Raw genomic sequence first — 19,005 nt, 5'->3', positions numbered from 1 at the left:
TGCTACCTTGTTCCCTGAAATGCCAGTATCCCAAACGCCCATCCATGAATGCTCCTAGAGTTCTAAGCTCCGTTGTTCTCGCCCCTCTGCAATTGTTGGTGTGTGAATCTTTATGATTGTTTGTCATCCGTCGTGAAAGCTCCGCTCTATGTATTCATAGCCTTTAGACCTCGGCTGTATCCAACTCATATGGTGCTAGACACCCTCGTTTCTTAACCTCGATGATGACCGTGTTTGCACACGACTCTGTGGAGGATTGACAAAGTCTTGGGCCATCACCTCATGCGCCGGGCCATTCTTCAGCATATGCAGGGCCGCGAGCGCATTGGACTCCTCCTGACGCAAGCCTGGCTTCATGACTAGACTGTAAGTGTCTTGAAGGCTACAATACAACTCAAGGGACCTTTCTGGAGGATACCCAGTCACAAACGGCGAGTGAGGCTCTTCGACACCCATCAAAGACTTTTGACTGCGCGTAACACGTCTACTCGTGTTATGAGAAACTTGTTTCAGCGGTCCTGGATTAGGCGCGGCCACTGGTGAGACAGGTTGTAGCTGCGCGTTCATGTAGTACTTTGGAGTAGTCTCGCAATGAGGCGGCTCCATTGGTACCAAACGTTCAAAAGGCGGACTAGTATGAGGAATTGGTGGTTGTGGGTTTAATGGAGGTAATCGGAGTGAGCCATCAACCTCTGCAGCTTTCTGACTTGATTGGCGCCTACCAACTGAAGGTAGTTCGACTTCTTCGCCGTCAATCCTTCTGCGCTTCCGAACTCGCCCCTTGACTGAGTCAATGATCGAGCTCTCTCTGAGGAATTTTTCGGGCCTTAGAATGTGGCTAAAAGGTATTTCGGTGTCCTCCATCTTCGGGGGTTCAGCAGTTTCAGTACTGCGAAGCGTCCGACCATGGTTGGGATTCAACGTTGATGGAGGTTTCTTGGTTTTCTCCAACGCACCCGGCGCAGACCGGCGAGACCGTCTAGCCCTCTTCTGGATGGCGACCGGTTTGCTCGGGGGTGGCTCCAATTGTTCAGCAGGAGCCGGAGGTAACTCGATCGGTGCAGCCATGATGACCGGTGTTACTATCTCTCTGGGCTCGAGAGCACCATGTCCGGTTATCCTGTGTAGATCTCGCATTATCTTGGGAACCCAATAGGCTCCTGTAGCCTTTGTGTCGCGGAGAGCAATTGGGTTGGCCGCGGTACAACGTTTAGCATCCATCTTTTCGCCTTCTTCGCCTGCGCCTCCAGAGTCGCGCTTCTTTTTGAGCCTGGGCGGATCTGGAGTTTGCCATAGCTTGGGTATCTTTTCTTGCAAGTCAGATACCCAAGCATCACAATCCCATTCGACCCAGTAGTCGATAACATCGCCCCATGAACTCTCGGGAGGCTTGGTATAGTTGACAAAGACCACCTTTCCACCTTTGGCATGCACTGCCTTCGCAAACTCCCTGACCATTACTTTTAAGCCGTGGACTCGTAGGCTGGTGCCGAGAATGAGAAGTAAATCTGGGCAAAGGGCTAAGTCATGCGTGACAATGGGGCTGATCAAATGTGCGTTGGGATGTTCTTCACCATAGAGCACAATATCAGGCCTCAACTTGCCAACACCCAAAGCTCTTTTTCCGCGCTCTTCACGAGCAACGGTAGCACCGACGCAATGGGGACATTCAGGTTGTTGACCTGACATTGTTTCCAGCTGACGTCCTTCATCATCCCAAGAACATACGCGGCCACACAGGAAACACCGAAGAAGCTCCAGTGAGCCGTGGAGGAAAACACATTCGACGCCTGACTTTGGGAGGTCACGACGGAGGCTCTGCACCGCGGCCATGGCATCTTCTGGTGCGCCCAAATCCGACTCGGCTTGAGAAGCTATCACGATATCCGGTCTCAATTGGCTTGATTGTGATTGTTGACTGGCCTCATTGTCCGACGATTGCTGTGAATTGGCCTCGGTCATGGCGTTAACCTCATCGACCATTCTGTTCAGTTGGTTCAAATTGGCAGTTGACTTTCGAGAGAAGCGACCGCGGCTACCAGGTCCATCGGTGAGACATGTTGAAAGGCCAACTTTTTCCTCAATCTGGTCAATGTTTTGAGTATAACAACGGACAAGCTTCCCACGATCTCTCAGATGACTGATGAAACGATGTGAGCTCGTAGGTTCCACGTCTCTGACCTTTTGTCGTAGAGTCGTTGCAAATGTGTAAAATACGGATGTTCTCAGAGGGTCTGCCCATATTGATGCGTCAAACATATCCTTCCCCTTCATGTTGGGTAGTGTATTCTTTCCTGTGCCAATATTTGTTTGTGATAAGCTTGGTGGGAGTGAAGGAGGGGTGTCGTCAACTTCAGATGGCGATGTGCTGCTGCGGCTGCCTGGTCCATCATCCTCCGACGCGTGGGACGAGAACGGCTCAAAAAGAATTGGAGGGGGCGACGATAAAGGCGACGAACTGGGCGGAATACCTGAATCGTGTAGGTGACTCCTTCGCGCTCTTCTGAAAGCAGAGGGTGGTGTAATGCGGAAATCTTCAGGCGGAGGTGAGGATAGCGGAGAAGTTGGCGGCTGGGCCACAGCTATGGTCGAACGTGTCGTCCTAGGATTTATCATAGGCATCGCATCCGGGTCTTCTGGTTGCTCTTCGTCATGGGGGTGACCCTCAACCTGGATAGTATCCGCGATCTCCTCTTCTACCGGGTCAGGATCTTCTAGTTGAACTTCTATCTCGTCCCGTAATTCGCCCGAGTCCTCTTCAGGTTTTGGAGAGTCATCGCGCAGTATTTTCCTTCTCTTGGGTGCTGGTCGGGAGTCGGAGTCGGATGGTTCGTCGTCGGCTGTGTTTTCCTGCAGACGCGCCCGTTGTGCCGCGTCAAGTTGCGTACTGATTAACGAGTAAAGACCGTTCTCGGAACGAAAGTCCTAGGTCAATTAGTTACCACACCAATAATTGCGTATATTTAGCCTCTCCGCAACGCATGGGAGCAAGCGCTGGAGTGCTCATTGAGAAGGCTCACAGGAATACCCGAATTCGTGCTGATACCAGCACCGGTCACGACTATGACCTTGCGCGCCTTGAGTAGCCCATTGGCGATATCCTTCAGTTCCTCCTGGGACTTGGGAGAGACGTGGGTGGTCGGCATTGTTGAAAAGAGCGAGGAGAGAAAGTCGGCCGCGTCGCGGTATAGTAGCGGGCGGGTGTAAGCCGCGATCGCGTGAAGCCGACTGCTGTGTTGACGAGCTTACAATGCTGATAATTCTGTATAGCTTATTGTCATTGTGATATGGGTATTTGTCGTCGTGAAGTGTATCAGATGCCGAATGCTAGGTCGTTTGTGGTGTGAGGTTCAAGTTTACTTAACTTAGTAAGGTTGTGGCGGGCGAGAAGTGACTTGAATTTGGAGTTAAGGCTCTGGAACCGGGGTCGCGAAGCGGGAGGTCACCGCGCTGCCGATAGATGGTTTAATGGCCGACCAGCATCAGCAATGGTTAAGATGGTAGGTCGAGAGACAAGCTTGTAACAGATTTAATTAATATATCCAGCTCGTCGGTATTGATCCAACACCGTCGTACCAAGAGAGAACTCAACGGCCCAAAAACAATGCATGAACGCGACTTGGGTTTAAACCTCCAAAAATGCAAGTGCCCGCTCCTGCAATGTGACTGTGACGCGCTTCCTAGTGGCTGGGCTGATAATTGCATTCTACATCTACAGCACCTTACCGAACTATCGATAAGGGATGAACCCATGGAAGGGACGGGACAGACCGCTAAATTACCCGCTGAGCACAGCATCTTAAACCCCACTAACGTAACTGAACCATCACCTTTTACATTAATGGCCGGGTTTCATGACTTCCAACCAAAACATATTTATGATCAAAGCAGTCGACAAATTTATACTAATATTATTCTATAGACAGGTTTCGGAGAATGTACACGTAAAATGAAAAGCAACAACCACTCTCTACTCAAATAGCGACAAGCACGTCAAAGAGCTTCTGGAAATCGGATGGAACTCCCAGGCCTGTAATCGCATCCCAACCCTTTGCTGCCGGCCAACCACCAGGGCTATGGCCTTTTTGGAAATCGCATGGCCTGCTTTCTCCTGCAGAGACATCTTGAAGAGCTGCTTGTACCTCGTCTGAGTAAAGGACCTCGTTGATCCAGCCCAGCACATCCTTGCCCTTACGCACGCGTGCATCGTTGATAAGCGCAATCATGGCTGCCACCACAGGTGTGCTGGCGCTGGTACCTCGAAGCGCAACCTGCTGCCCCTTGAGTCGAGTAATGAAGCTAGTGGCCGTCATGGAAATATCAGGAACACCTCGGTTGCTAGCATTGTAGTTGCCATCAAGGTGACCGTCCAGGGTTTTGATGTAGGTGTTGATAGAAGAGTCCTGCCACTTCTCACGAGGAAAGTACTGCGAGAAACCACCTCCACTGAACTCGGCGCCTTCGAAAGGCTCAGCTCCAGCTGCTACACCACCGACGCTTGTGACCCAAGGGCAAGTTGCGGGAAAGACGGCCATGGTGACATCCTTGTTGGTACCGTCGTTGGTGCGGCAAGTCGAGTTACTTGATCCCTTTGCACCTCCATCGCCAGAAGCTGCCAGGATGGTTGTGCCACGAGCTGTCAGAAGACCAAACATTGAGCAAACACGCTCAGCGTACTTGCGGGGAACCGAAACCTCGTTGTCGCCATAAGAGACGGAGAGCACATGGGGGACCTCATCGTCAGAGAGGTCAAGAAGGTAGTCAAGAAACTCGAGGTAAGGTTCGTTATCGTTGTACTCCTCTGATACTTCTTCGCCGTCATCGTCCAACGTAGGGCCACGACCGTCGGCAAGATAGTAGGTGATGTTGGTAGGATAACCAAGGGCCATGGCATACTGGACATCCAGAGCCGCCTCATTTCCAGAATCAAAGAGGTCCTGCGAGTTCTCGGCACCGTTGATCAACTGAACTGAGAAGTTATAACGGGCTTCGTGAAGCGGCTTTGCATAGATCCTTAGAAAATCCTGGGCATCCTCGTAATTGGCATACTCTTCGAGGAAACCGGCAATACCAAAGCGGATGGGGGAGGTGCCGTTATAGGCAGGATAGCTGATGTTGAACTGCTCACGGAGGCAGTCGGGCTTGACAGCTCGGCCGCAGGGGATGTTAGCACGCTTATCGAGCTGCAGACTCTTGAGCATGCTTGGCGTAAAGTCGGGGTCAGGAGTGGTGAGTTCCTTGGTAGGTCGCATGAAGTTGGCGATGGGATGAATGAAGCTGATGGATGAAGCTAGAGATTCCGGTACTGAGTAATCTCTTGTTCGAAGAACGGGCTCTTGGTCTGCGAACTGGTAGAAGCCAATCTTGGCGTCGAGGAGGCTTTGAGCATGTTCAACGGTGGTCTTGACATGAATCCAATCTTTTTCAGGAGTGGCCTTTGCTGTTACGTTTCTGCTCTTCAGCCACGCCAGTACCTGGTCAACATCCTTCTCGTCTGGTGTTCGAAGAGCGAGGGCTTCCTTCTGGTTGAGATGGCGCTGGATATACTGTCCAGACATACAGTCGCGTTTTCGTAGTCCGGTCTTGAGGTTCTCGATATCGGGCTGTCGCATAGCAATAGAGAGTCGCAGAATATGACTGGGTTCAACCGCCTGGTTGACCTCTTCCCAGCCGTTTGGGAGGACGGGGGTGTCTTCTAGTCTGATGTTCTTGGCGGTACCAAGACCAGCCAAAGCCAATGTGGTGAAAAATATGGTTGATATCATGTTGGCTGTTGTACACAGAATACACAGACCAGTGTGCAAGAATAGTTATAAAAAGAGCACCTTTGTTAGATGCAGAATGATGAACTACCTCTCAGAGGTTTTGTATGAATGAGAAAATGAAAAAGTGTCGGTTGTCAAGTGCTTGTTGGCTCTTTCTTAACAAACAGTGATACCCAGGCAACTTGAACTTGACAAACCCTATTCGAACAGAAAGCAATATGGATGTTCTTGTTAGAAACGCGGCTACGGTGATGTTTATAATGAATGTACAAATTGTTTCTACTTTGTTGACTCCACAATCCAAAGGGGGATCATCTTTTTTATGCCGTCATATTAACGGAGTCCAATGGCTAAAAATGGGCGGATCTGAAACTTGGTTCAATCTCGCGCAACCAAAGCGGGTTCAATAACAAGAGGGAGAAGCACTTTTTTCTCGTGTTGAAGTTGCACATCGCAATTAGAGTACCGAATACGGCATCTGAGTCGCTGGAAAAGTATGCAAAAAAGTGGTGATTTTTTAACCGAGCAACAAGTAAAAAAGAGAGTTTACTATGAGTCGCGTAAATTGCCCTCTGTCCAGTCGGATGCCCATGAAAAAAAAGTTTGTTGAATTTTTTGATAGTGCTTGTCTAATTGATGCTGTTGAAAACGGACAAAAGTCAATGCTTAACGCCATCCGGACCTGACTCCACTGTGAAAGCCTCACACTTGGAGGCATTATACACGTGATATGTCGCATGACCTTTGCCTTGTCTGCCAAGAGACAGGCTGGACCGATCAACTCCCCGTACAACGCCACAGTCTCTTGATGTAATGATTTGATTCTCCACCAGAAAGTGACTTCTTCCTCTCTCTATAACAGAATGAATGATCCATGTCATACGCACTCGACTTTCGGTCTTTACAATCTCACAAACTCCGCGCACTAGAAATCCCACTTTCAAGACACCTGCCAAACTTGAATAGAAACTACTGCAGTCACCCGCCTGGAAGTCCAAAGGTACTAACGGTACATGCAGTAGACCCTTGAAATCCTTGACAAGAGACAGGGAGACTTCTCTCCTTCACAATAAGCGACGCAGAGACACATAGCAAACTCCGCTATTATTCGCCCCTCGCTAACCGCTAGCTCTTCAAACAATAAACGTCTAGACCCTGTGATTTGTTCGCAACTTGTTACATACAGCTCAATCGTGCCGAGTCACTTCAAGACCCGTTTGTGCGCAGTCAAAATCTCCACCTCGTTGCAGCATAACCTGCTCCACAGCCGATGGTCCGAAAAGGACCATGACGACGACCCGAAGAACGCTATGTATAACAAGTCTTGAAAATCCAAATCCCGTGGGGTTCACAATTGGTCAAAGAATCTGCATACCCATACCGCAACTTATAGTATGTATTACTATGTGCACTTTCATTCGACATCATGCGTGGGATTCAACAGGACCAGACCCAATCAAGATACCACTCGGTTCATGGTACTCAGTTCCCCGGTCTTAGTTATTCGCCGAGTTCAATTTGGTCCTTCCAACCCATCATTACTCAAGCTGTGGATGTGATACAAGGATGCCTCCGCTGTTGGCCCAGAGAAACGTGGGTGCAGTGCAGTTGCCGGCGGGGTTTTACTTGGTTATCTCGTCTCAAGAATAAATATTCAATCCTTTAAGACTCGGCTCCCGTCTCATATTTTTGTCTCATTTTTTTCCAAGCTTCCTCCCTCACTACCCAACTAGTTGTGCCTTGCGTGTTATTACATACGTCTAGTCGTCTTCGCTGTTCAATACATCATCCTCATATACGTGACCTTCAAAATGACAGGCTTAGAGCATCTCAATGTCTTTAAGGGTCCTGAATCGGTTCGCAACTACTTCGACCCTGAACAGTCACCGCCTCTACCTCTTGTGGAAATCCCCGATAGCCTCAACCCTTACCGTCAAGATGGCGTTCGCATCTATGCCAAGATGATGACCATGCATCCTGCCACCAATGTCAAGGTGATGCCGGGTTAGTCTGCCAATCTACAATCGCCATTAAACATGGAGCTAAATTTAATTCTGTAGCTATGAACTTGCTAGAGAACGGTGTCCAGCCTGGCAAGACAAAGACTATCGTCGAGAGCAGTTCTGGCTCTACTGTCATCTCTATGGCTATGGTCGCCCGTGCTTTCCACGGTATCGATGATGTCCACGCCTATCTCAGCAACAAGACAAGTGAGACCAAGTTGCGTATGATGCAATTCTTTGGCCTCAACGTGTAAGTAGTCCACTGGTGCGTTTACGTACAATAGCTAACCATTGAACAGCACTCTCTTTGGAGGACCTGCTCAACCGACACCTGTGGATGAGCGAGGTGGTATTAGATCCGCAGCTCGAAAGGACGCAGGGTCTGAGTCTGTGTGTAGTCCTAATCAGTACATCAACGACGACGTGAGTTTCTCTTTGTCATTTTGTATAGCTAAATACTAATAGTCCGCAGAATTGGAAATCCCACGTACGATGGACTGGTCCTCAAATTTACCGTCAGCTCCCAGAGATCAATGTGATTGTGGCTTCTATGGGAACTTCTGGTAAGTCAGAGCCTCTTAGTTTGTATATAATAGGCTTACTGACATCGCATTAGGAACCATGACTGGTCTGGGTACCTATTTCAAGGAGGTCAAGCCCTCTGTTTACAGAATTGCGTACGTCCTATAGCCACCCTGTACCACCTAGCAGTTGCTGACCTTGACAGTGTTTGCACCAACGCAGGAGAGCGTGTGCCTGGGCCTCGCGAGTACTCTTTAATGAGCGAGGTTGAGTTCCCATACCTGTCTTCTCACGACGCACTCGAGGAAGTCGGTGCCCCAGACTCATACTCTCTTTCCCTGGATCTCACCCGACAGGGTATTGTTTGCGGTCCTTCTTCAGGATTCACTCTGAAGGGTCTGTTCCAACGTCTTGAGAAACTGAAGCAGGAAGGAAAGCTGTCAGACCTTGCTGGTCCCGATGGCGAGATTCACTGCGTTTTCATGTGTTGTGATCTTCCCTTCCAGTACTTGAATGAGTACTTCTCGAATCTGGGTCCCGAAAAGTTCAGCCCTCTTCGTAACGAGGTATGTCAAGATGCAACATCAACAGTAAAAGCAGCACTAACACGATACAGCGCTTGAGGAATGTTGATCTCTACCGTTATGATGATGCCTGGGAGCTCAACTCTCTAAACGCTTTGTCCAACTACTTCACCATCCACCCCCTAGGTACTCACGACACAGTTTTGTCGCTCGCAGACCAGATTGATAAGGCTCTTACTCCCTCAACCAACACTCAAATTCTCGACTTCCGACGATCGTCCGACTACGATGCCTTCCACCTCCCCAATTCTGTCAACATTCCTCTCGAAGCGCTGCAAAACGGACCTGACAGCGGTAGTCCCTTCTCTAACCCTGCAGATGAGTGCGCCATGCTTGAGCAAGTCTGGCTTGAGTTTGAGAGCCTCTTCAGCGTCAAGGATAAGAACGGTAACCGAAATGCCAGTGCCGAGGCACTCATGTCTATGTTCCGGGGCAAGAGGGTCCTAACGCTTTGTTACGACGGTGACAGCTCTCGAGTCGCCAACAGTGTTCTCCGTGCAAAGGGTGTTGAAGCAGAGTGTGTCCGTGGAGGTTACGGTGCTCTTGCCAAGTTGCAAATGCCCTGCAACAACACCTGTGAGGTCGTCTCCATCCCTGTTTCTGTGCAAGTCTAAGCAAAAGGGATACGAGTCACCCTACAGCACTGCTTTTCTCTGCAATGGAATGCTTGAACCGGCCGGAAGTGCAGTGGGCGTCCGGGGGCCGACCGACATTGTGCGCATGTCGGATTTTGAACATGTTGGAGTTTTCCTTTTTATTTCCTATTTTACATCTACACGACTTATGACCAAAACTCGAAAAAGTAGGATGATATGGAGAGTAGTTCATCTCAGGATGGCGAAGGTCCAAACCAGAAGTGCAGTGGGTTTCTGGGATTGGAAGACAATGAAGAATTCGGTACAGAATAAACGATGAATCGTGAACTACAAGAGATGCCGCTATTGCAGAGTCGACAAGAACCGCTGTGGAGCGTCAAAGCCCATGCTAGAGACTCGATACAGTGAATTCAACGTCAGGCAAGCACATGTAAACTTAATACTTACCGTTCAACTTGTCGAGATATTCTAGAATGGTTTGAGAAGAACTCTAAAAGCAGAAGAGCATTCCGCGGCAGGGGCTCCGGACTCCGGATTTTACATTCCTCAGAAATGCTATTCCGTTGAGGGTCGATATTTAAACTTCCGATTGTCGTGGGCTTAGCCTGATTGCTAGTAACTGGCATGACAATTCTGGGAATAGCATGCTGAGGGAGGAATGAGGGATGCAAAGTGAAAACACTCTCGGTCTCGAGACCGTGGAACATGGTATCTGTATTCTCCTTGCCCCTGCTGATCAACGATGGTCGACGTTGCCGGTATCAGGTTAAGGATCACTCGACTATAGGTTACACGCAAGTATATCGTCACCTTGGAATCATTTGTTGAAAGTGACGAACGAGGCGTGATGTCAATAAAAACCTGCCAACTCTGTGACCCTTCGGTTTAATCCTTCTTGCAGTGCCTGAAATCAGAATCTGGACCGGGCCATAATGAAAGGCTATCAGCCCATGGAATGCGGTGCGGTTAGACTATTTCTACCAACTAGGCTCTGGATTCCTATGCCATACTAGCAAACCATTGAGAAAACCGCCGAGTCTATCTGGAGATCGTGCCCATGTGACAAAACATTCGATCCTTAACGCCGCAGAGACCAGTCTTGTCGATAATTAAGCTTACACTGAATCAAGGTTGAGTGACGCCCCCTCGGTAGAGATCGAAAGTCATGACATCAAACAAGTGATCAGTGAGAAGAAACATGGTGATTGCGAGAAGTCAATATCGTGGATCGGGGCTTGCGCAGGAACAGGAAACTTAAAGGAAATAGAGTTGATAATTTTACCTGCAAGGAACGGTTTAGAATGTCTCAGGAACAATTCTTGGCAACGCTTCGAGAAGGCAATCTGACAGGCGATCATTCCGAGACTCTTTGCATACTTTCCTTCGTTACAATCTGTCCCATAGTTTATTCGTGATAATACTTAATAATCTCATCCATTTTTCCATTAGTTTTGTACTTGAACTACTGCTTAGACCAATGCATCCCCCAAAGCGTCAAAAAGTCGATCCGCATTCGACAAGGCAAGTCTCGAGGCGTCAAGCTCTGTACCCAACATCCATAGTGTTGGTATCCTGCTTCGCCTTGTCCTTTTTTTCTTCTTCTTTTTTTTCACAATCATTTTATAATCAATTAATTCTTTCCCATTATAAACACGGTTCACTATTAAACGAGGCTGTCACGTCATAAACTCGAGACAAGACGATTACATGAAAAAAAAAAGTATATAAAAATAAACCAAACACAGACAATACCCCTGATCGTCGGGACTGAGACTCATCCCGTCTCGTCCGAAGCCAAGCCAGGGTCTCATTCAGTCCCAAGCGGCAAAACAGACCAACAGCTGACTATGTGTGACAAGTCGATACCCGAAACAAAGTGGCATTTACTTGTATATTGAATCATGCCAACACACCATTCGTTATCCTAACCGAGTGGCACGTATATTAGTATCTATTAGCTGTTTAAACCCCTTTTGCACAGTTAGCAAACATTGTTCCTGTGGCGTTGTCGGTCGAAGCCGTATCACATCCCATCCCACCTTTTTCTACGGGCGCCTAAGACAAGCATCTGGTTAGTCCAAAAGTTTATATCCTCCAGAAACCAACAATTGGAAGAATGGGCTGTTTAGTCTATGGGGTAGTAGTCGGAGGAAACGAAGAAGGGAGAGACCCTGTGAATACATATAAACTGTGAGGCTTACCCCGTTCCCAACTTCATACTCGATAGACAAGAGAGTGAAGCGAAGCGGCCGATAGTGTGTCTCACCTTGATACATTCATTCCACTTTTACTATTTTATTCATTCATTTATCTACTTGGTGTTTCTGTCCTTCTTTCCATCTCAAGCCTTGAAACTATCAAGACATCTTCCTCTCCTTCAAATTCATACCTAAAAATGAAGTCCTTTCGAACCCATCGATCAAAGTCTCTCCCGAGCAACCAAACCTCCAAGAAGTCGCTCTTTTCCAAAATCTCCCGTCGCTTCTCTCTCGTCCCCAGAAGACACACCGATTCAGTCCGTCTATACGACGATAGCGACAACGATGACACAGTCTGCGTAATCCCTCCAGAGGTAAACTAGATCTCGTGTTCCTTGACACAACCCTTGACTGACAACGTGATACAGCTTCAACAGCCACCCACCCAATCACGCTTCGCTCGCCGAGCCTCCCGATTCTGGTCCGTATCTTCGGCAAACCAGTTTGAAGAAGACTTCTCTTCACCCCTGTCCCCGACATATCCCTCGTACGGGGGCACATACGTCCCACGCCATGCAGCAAGCGACTTTTCCAAGACAGCCACCAATCGCCTGACCATGATGGTAGAGGCCGACGAGACGACGCTCTGCTCATACAACTACCGCACCGACAGGACTACAAGAAGCTCCAGCATGACTGACAGCGAGCCCGATCTGGATCATCGTGAGCAGGCACTCAGAGCCTTGACTGCGAGACGCAGTAGCACCCTCTTAAGTCAGACGAGCAACTCGAACAATGACTATACCTTCTTCTCGACCGACGCGACAAGTAGTGTAGATGCTCGGCATCGAAGATCAGCTGCTGCATGGGCTGAGCTTGAACAGAGATCAGCGGCAATTAACCACAGGATGAGCGGCACCGATCAGCTCATCCCCCGGCAGGGCCGCACACACAGCACCTATCTGGGTTTGCCTGGAAGCACATACGCCTCGTCAAGGCCCGTGAGCTCAGTGGCCGCGAGTATCCATGAGTATGCTAGGCCCGCGCAAACTGTTAGAGCTTGGTAGTCGATGGCTGTTTGCATACAAGAACAGCCAAGTTTGAGATGCGAAATGACTGGGATTTTGAGACGGGCGTTAACGGTAGGCGTTATATGCGATCTTGGGGTGTAAATCTGGCTTGGGATTCAAGAACACGAAGAAGCCTGGACTGCTTCAAACCACAACGGGCGTATCTGCGCTGATAAATGATTCAAAATAAACCACATTCATTGTTGAGCTGGCTGCAGGTTCTGTCATGATACCCAAAATGGGCGAGCATCGTTAAGCGTTACCAAAACGTCCAGTCCATGAAACATGTGATGAATGCAACAAAGCTTGTTAAAGCATCAATACAATTCAATGGGATCGTGGTATTGCCGTCGCATATTTACTGAAAACACAGTCTCAAACGCCAGTTTTCTCCACGCACCCGATTGCTCGTCGCCGAATACATGGCATTTCGTATCTTCATGCAAGAGAAACCGCCTTCCCGTTGCGTTGATATCAGAAGCCCCTACCCAATGCACCGTAGTTAACCAGGTCAATCCGCAGACCAATGCAAACCGCAAAGTATCCAAAGCATACCATGCTCAATCAATCGACTCCAAGCCATTGGCTATCCTTGTAGGTAAATCGAAACGAGTTGTAAGCAATACTCCGACAAGCCCGCTGATGAAGATTTATCACGCGGTGGATAGATAATTCGCCAGCTCCTTCGCTGGCCTCTTCACCGACTGTGATGACCCAAACATGACGCATGTCAAATATTAATACAGATAAAGCACAAAAGCGACTTCATGACCGCATAACTCCAGCAACTGGCCTTCTTGACGGTATAAGGATCTCCTCGTCGTCAGAGCTATCGCCCGTCTCAGCGCTGGCTTGATCAAGCATTCTTTCGATGTCCTCATCACGCAGTGTCTTTCTTGTCTTCCCGTTTCCGATACCAATGCCACTCGGTAAAGAGAGTGTCCCTCGTAGTTGACTTCGTCCACCTATTGTACGCCTTCTGGGCATGACTCTATTTTGAGGAGGGTAATGTTGCTGCTGTGGTGAATCCAAGTCCATGGGTGAACCGGGAGGTGGTGGCATGGACGAGTTATCATAAGGAGATTTTCGGACCTGGTGAGGCTGGCGTTGTGATGGCAATGGCTTCCTTGGTCCGGAAGGCAACGCGTGCCGTGCCTGGGGTCTGGTCATTCCAGCGGTTGGTGCTGACGAGCTCGGAGGAGAGAAAGCGTGCTTCAAATTGGCCGAGTTTCCCGGACTGCTCATGAACAACAATGTCTCAATAGCATCTTGTTCCCTAACGTTTTGATGCGGTGACATGAGAACAGTGTCGCCTGTAACACGGAACTTGGGCCCATGCTGAAAGGTCGCCTGTTGTCCAGGTGTATGAGGAGAGTCGGAGAGTGAATGTGATAGCATGCCCGGGGTTCGATGGGGATGAGAGTTACGACGCGGGTTCATGTGCGGTGCTGAGGGCGCACCAGGTCGAATAGGTGCTGGCGGCGCGAGTGATGGCTTGTGCCAGATGTGGTCTGGTGGTGTATGCGACTTTCGTCGCTCGGTAGCCGACGTTTGTGGTAAAGGTACCGAAGATGAAGGCGGATTGCTCATGGGCATTCGAGGGCTCGCCGATGAGCCTTGTCGGCGATGTATGGTGGATGTGCTCGAGACTGGAGACGCAGCTTGGGATGCCATATTCTCAACCTCTTCGAGTGAGTTTGACTGCCAACCATTATTGACCTTGACCATGGCATAGGAGAGACGCGTCCTTAATTCGTTGGATAACTAGAGATGGTGTTAGTGGTTTTCCTACAACTAGACCGGTCATTGACTAGAGCAGAGACGCGGTCTTTGGAGGCGGTGCTTGGCATACCTCTCCAATATGGCCACCTGCTGATGTCCTGCTTACAGCACTTGGTGTTCTTTTGTGGCCTTTGACGGGGCTTTGGCTTTCTGTCCGGCTTTTAACCTCACCGTCGGCCATGCGTTTCCGTGTGTTAGAGTTAATCGTACGAATTCTGTCCTGTGCAGCAGCAATCTCGGAGAGCTGAAATAACTGACTATCCTGGCTAGACGGACCAGGTGCACAGTTACTGACGTCGCTTGCTGGAGGGGTGAATGCGAGATCTGTCGAAACGGTTATGGTGGTGTCTTGGGAGCCAGTATTGGAGAAAGGATGGCTCTGTGTAGAACCATCGTCGCGATCTGTAGAAGGCTTACGCTGCATTTTGGCGATGGCAGCTGCAACTACGGCATGTGCTGTTGTGGTTCTGGCTGTTGAATTAACAGCAGCAGCACCGTTGACAGGCGCAGCAGCAGTTGGCGTTATCGACGCAATCGGGTGGGAGGCTCGCGAGAGCGCGTCGTCGGCCGGGGTTGGCAGTGGCAGTGGTACCGCGGTATCCCCACCTTGTCGCGCTGTTGTCTCAGTCTGAGCAGTAGCGTCTAGTTGAGAGTTGACCGTCTTGAACGACGGAGGGGGCGCAATACGGTTGTTGTTTATAGCAATTTCATGCAACGGTTGATTTAGACTCATGACGGTCAAGAACAGTCTCCAAAGAAGGAGTTGTGAGAGTTGTTAGGGTGAAGTTCGTCCGAGTCGAGTCGCTCAAGGTGGACCACAATTGGAGGGATTCCAGAACGTATAAGCCTGGTGAACCCTTACTTTAGGTGCTGTAGACCGACAACTGGAGTGGAGGGCCCCAGAACGATGGAAGGGTCTAGGGTCTAGTTAGACGAAACCGCGCGGCGGGAAATCCGGACTATCAAGGGAGCTAGAGAGAAACAGAAACAAGGGAAATAATGGCGATAATATTTATTGATTGTTTTGTTTATTTGTGGTTGCCATTTACTTTGGATAGACAAAATACATGTAGATTAATGATGGTCGATCCGCGTCGAGGGGGCGATTTAATTTTAACAAGTAGCCACTACGGATACGAATAGCAGCCAAGTGACCAAATACTCAAGCCGTAGTGATTAATCAAAGCTGCAGTTATAAATGGTCTAGTTTGTGGGAAGGCAGATACAAATCCCACGCGATCTAATACGTGACTTTGATCAGTGCAAAATACCCTCTTCTCAAGTGTGCGCTTGTATGGAGACTGAGCGGAAATATGCTAAAGATACACTAAAGATTTAGTGGCAGCAGGGTCATTTACAGGTCGTTCACCTACTGAGGTGCTTTACACTGGACAGGCTCCTCTGGTGATACTGTTGACGAAATGCAAGCCGTCTATGCCGCATGAACACTTCCAACGTGACCTAGGTAGGCATGATAGCAGTACAGTAATACTGAGTGTGTATGAGCAACCTAACACACTTATTCGGTTGAGGTGCAGACACACCCTGGTCATGATCCGAGATGCCAATAAAGCACTCATTCTCCGGTCGGTCATGCAGCTCGAAAATATTAAAAGCCGCGTGGCGCTGCAAGGTTTTGTGAGGACTTTTGCGAGATACGAACAGATACATGGACGAATTCAGACAGCACGTGTAGGCATCAACAAAGGGGACGCGATATCGTTACTTGACTGCCTGGAACGACGTTGAACGTTGCAGAAAGTCGTTATCATAAATCATCTCTCACCAGAACATTGAGCAATGAGTGCGTCTCCACCCCTGTAACCCCAAATTCATTTCCCCCCTCCTTCTCGTGGATCATGGATGACAACCAGACCCATGACACGCTTGGGCCAGAAAGGCGTTTATGACGCGAGATCACGTGCACATCAGATCGAGTAAACAGTGGAGATTGATAAGACAAGGATGAGAGACCTTCAATTCAATGAGACTGTGGTTGTTGTATCGTCTGCAATGTTCTATTCATGATGCTCATAATACATTGTCTATGTCGCTTAAACAAACAGTAATCAGTTCTATCATGATTTCTAGCCCTCATAACACCCTAGAATTTACTATGTGGATAGCTCACCCACAGGCTGGTTCGTCATGTCCAGCATGTCCATAGACACCTCCATCCAGAATCACTCCCTCGTTGTTATTAAGGTCATGCTGAACACGCTGCCATCCCTTCTTTCTTCGTGATTCCCTTCCCTCCACTTCAGCACCCTTGCCCTTGGCATCAAAGACAGGCTTGATTAGAGATCCAAGCAGAGGGTTACCGCTGAAGGCTCCACCATTTCTTCCACGACCCTTATTTCCCGATGTATCTCCCAAGGTGCCATTATTAACTTCATTGTCGACCACCTCGTCTTCGGACTCGGGTGTAACGGGTCGTTCTACCGCTGCCATTCTGCGAACAACCTTGCCTCCCACCACGTCGATGCTCACAACTTGCTTCCTCTTCTCGTAGTCTGGTCGTGCGCTCCACTCCATCTCACGAAGGACCTTCTGTTGTCGCTTCAATTCACGTGCTCGCTCCTCAGGAGTTGCCCACATGCTGCCCGTTCCTGTAAGCGCTCCACCAACGTCAAAATCGGCTGCTTCATCACGGACGGTGGTTCGCTTGGCGTTTTGTGCTTGGAAGTTGAGCAGTTTGTCACGATGAGCGCGAGCCTTGGCCTCAGATTCGCTGAGCGAGGGGCCATCATTTCCACGGGGTTGAGTAAATGGCGCCGGTGTCTTGGCTACATCAGCACGACGATTGGCATCGCGGTTGGCAGCCTGTCGTTCACGTCCTCGCTCATCTTTAAGTTCTCGTACCATCGCTTGAACGTCATCTGGTGTAAGAAGAGGAGTGCCGCAATAGGTGCAAGGTCCCAAACCCTCCTTCATGCATATAACCTTGCCACAAGAGAGACAGTTGGGGGCTGCACCCTGAAGAGGATGCCTCGTAGCAACACAGTTGCATTTTCTAGCCTTGGAATTATCCAGTGTGGGATTCGTCGAGATTTCAAGCGCTCGTATAGCTGCGTCGAGGTCAGATATAGCAGTTGATGCTCCAGCCATGGGCAAGCCGCCAGCTATAGATATCTTGGTGGTTGTAGCTGGCTTTGGCGTAGAACTGCGTGAGGTAGGAGTTGACTTGGCCTTAGACTTGGGTGGACCTTCTCCAATGAGGTAGCCGGCTGAGGCATGCTGTTTGGGGGGAGGCTTTGCGACAGGCTTAGGGTCAGGTTTAGGAGTGGTCGATCGTGAGGCATTGTTACTGCTGGGTGCGCTCGGCCGTTGAGGAATGTAGTCGAGGCTCAGGTCCTTCTTGCTGTATGTTGTACCCGCGGGCGCAGCATATTCACCCACTTGTCTCGCTTGAGGTGTGTGAATACCTGCCTTCTTCTTTTTCGGTTGTCGTTTTGTCTTGGGTACGGCATCGATATTCTGCGACTCTGGTTCAGGCGGTGCAGTGACGTTGGAGTACGAAGAGCTACCAGGCGCTGATGTTTGCCTCCGAGAGTTGAATGACGATATAAACTCAATCGCTTGGGGTGAGTCTCCTAGTAAATTTCCAAAATGATCTGCCGCTTCTGCTGTGGAGAGAGTAGAGGCGTAATCGAGGACCTGCTTGAGCTCCTCGTCAGGAAGCGGTAACAGCTGCGAGAGCTGTGCAATAGACATGGCGTGTGATTTTGGAAGAAAATCGAGTGCGATATATATCTCCGAGTATGTATTCAGCTTTGATATTTCTTCTCCACGTATTTGAGGTTAGAAAAAGTCGAAAATAAATGTTGACGTCGTTGAAGGAGAGAGCTTGGAGCTCCCCCACCAGACCGTCTTAGCCCCTCCAAAATCTATAGACTGTTTGCTGACTCACTCGCCGAAATTCGACCTGCACCCCATATTCCGTCTCATAACGATCACTAACAATGCTTGAGAAAAAGACTTGGCGTTTCATCGGTAAACTATTTAGAACTTGTCTGAAGAAAATAAAGATGTGCTAACTGAAGGATCCACTGTTGGCTACTAGAATAGGTAGACTCCATCAATTCATGACCTGTACAGGTAAGATGCAATGAGAATCGACTGGTATGGTCCTCGGGCTGCATTCCCGGATTCCGTACACGTGCATTCAGTAAGTGCACAGCATCTCCAAATCTTCCCGAGATATGCCGTCTTTGATGATGGTGAATTGTTGTGGTTCTTTGTGATACAGTACAGGGTTAGTAGCTGCCGGGTGAATGGATAAAGGAATGGATGTTTCTAAAGTGAGCCTACCAGAAAAGCAATTCACAGTATTTGGCGATGATATGTCTGTTATTCTCCACCAGATCGAGGAGTAGGATCAGAATTAATCCATTAGAATAGGTAGCTTGGGTAAAATGGTGAACATTACTTAGAATGATAGTGGGTTAACCGTGGCTGCTACAGCACCTGACCAAACATTTTTGC

At 49.1% G+C, this 19,005-nt stretch overlaps 6 protein-coding genes across 6 annotated transcripts; 2 read left to right on the top strand and 4 right to left on the bottom strand.

Moving 5' to 3' along the window:
* Positions 1-195: 195 nt before the first annotated feature.
* Positions 196-3,146, bottom strand: FSST1_005340 (DHS-like NAD/FAD-binding domain-containing protein; the record flags this gene model as incomplete). The annotated part of the gene is made up of 2 exons (XM_083231605.1): positions 196-2,925; positions 3,021-3,146. 2 exons carry the CDS (start codon positions 3,144-3,146, stop codon positions 196-198), a joined length of 2,856 nt encoding a protein of 951 aa, XP_083088770.1.
* An 828-nt stretch (positions 3,147-3,974) lies between these two features.
* On the bottom strand, positions 3,975-5,765 carry FSST1_005339 (peptidase S8/S53 domain-containing protein; the record flags this gene model as incomplete). Its single annotated transcript, XM_083231604.1, has 1 exon — positions 3,975-5,765. One exon carries the CDS (start codon positions 5,763-5,765, stop codon positions 3,975-3,977), a length of 1,791 nt encoding a protein of 596 aa, XP_083088769.1.
* Positions 5,766-7,576: 1,811 nt separating this feature from the next.
* FSST1_005338 (tryptophan synthase beta subunit-like PLP-dependent enzyme) lies at positions 7,577-9,488 on the top strand (the record flags this gene model as incomplete). The annotated part of the gene is made up of 7 exons (XM_083231603.1): positions 7,577-7,769; positions 7,826-8,018; positions 8,068-8,191; positions 8,241-8,331; positions 8,385-8,445; positions 8,496-8,856; positions 8,907-9,488. 7 exons carry the CDS (start codon positions 7,577-7,579, stop codon positions 9,486-9,488), a joined length of 1,605 nt encoding a protein of 534 aa, XP_083088768.1.
* A 2,377-nt stretch (positions 9,489-11,865) lies between these two features.
* On the top strand, positions 11,866-12,735 carry FSST1_005337 (uncharacterized protein; the record flags this gene model as incomplete). The annotated part of the gene is made up of 2 exons (XM_083231602.1): positions 11,866-12,042; positions 12,097-12,735. 2 exons carry the CDS (start codon positions 11,866-11,868, stop codon positions 12,733-12,735), a joined length of 816 nt encoding a protein of 271 aa, XP_083088767.1.
* A 768-nt stretch (positions 12,736-13,503) lies between these two features.
* FSST1_005336 (Whi5 domain-containing protein) lies at positions 13,504-15,253 on the bottom strand (the record flags this gene model as incomplete). The annotated part of the gene is made up of 2 exons (XM_083231601.1): positions 13,504-14,502; positions 14,591-15,253. The coding sequence occupies 2 exons, from the start codon at positions 15,251-15,253 to the stop codon at positions 13,504-13,506; spliced, it is 1,662 nt and encodes a 553-aa protein (XP_083088766.1).
* Positions 15,254-16,647: 1,394 nt separating this feature from the next.
* On the bottom strand, positions 16,648-18,234 carry FSST1_005335 (putative zinc finger motif, C2HC5-type-domain-containing protein; the record flags this gene model as incomplete). Its single annotated transcript, XM_083231600.1, has 1 exon — positions 16,648-18,234. The coding sequence occupies one exon, from the start codon at positions 18,232-18,234 to the stop codon at positions 16,648-16,650; it is 1,587 nt and encodes a 528-aa protein (XP_083088765.1).
* Between the last annotated feature and the right edge of the window lie 771 nt (positions 18,235-19,005).

This window comes from Fusarium sambucinum, chromosome I (assembly GCF_050947815.1).
Source record: "Fusarium sambucinum isolate potato_lamoka chromosome I, whole genome shotgun sequence".
Classification (NCBI taxonomy): domain Eukaryota; kingdom Fungi; phylum Ascomycota; class Sordariomycetes; order Hypocreales; family Nectriaceae; genus Fusarium; species Fusarium sambucinum.
The sequence above is the reverse complement of the archived record's forward strand: the minus strand, read 5'-3'. Positions and strand labels throughout refer to the sequence as shown.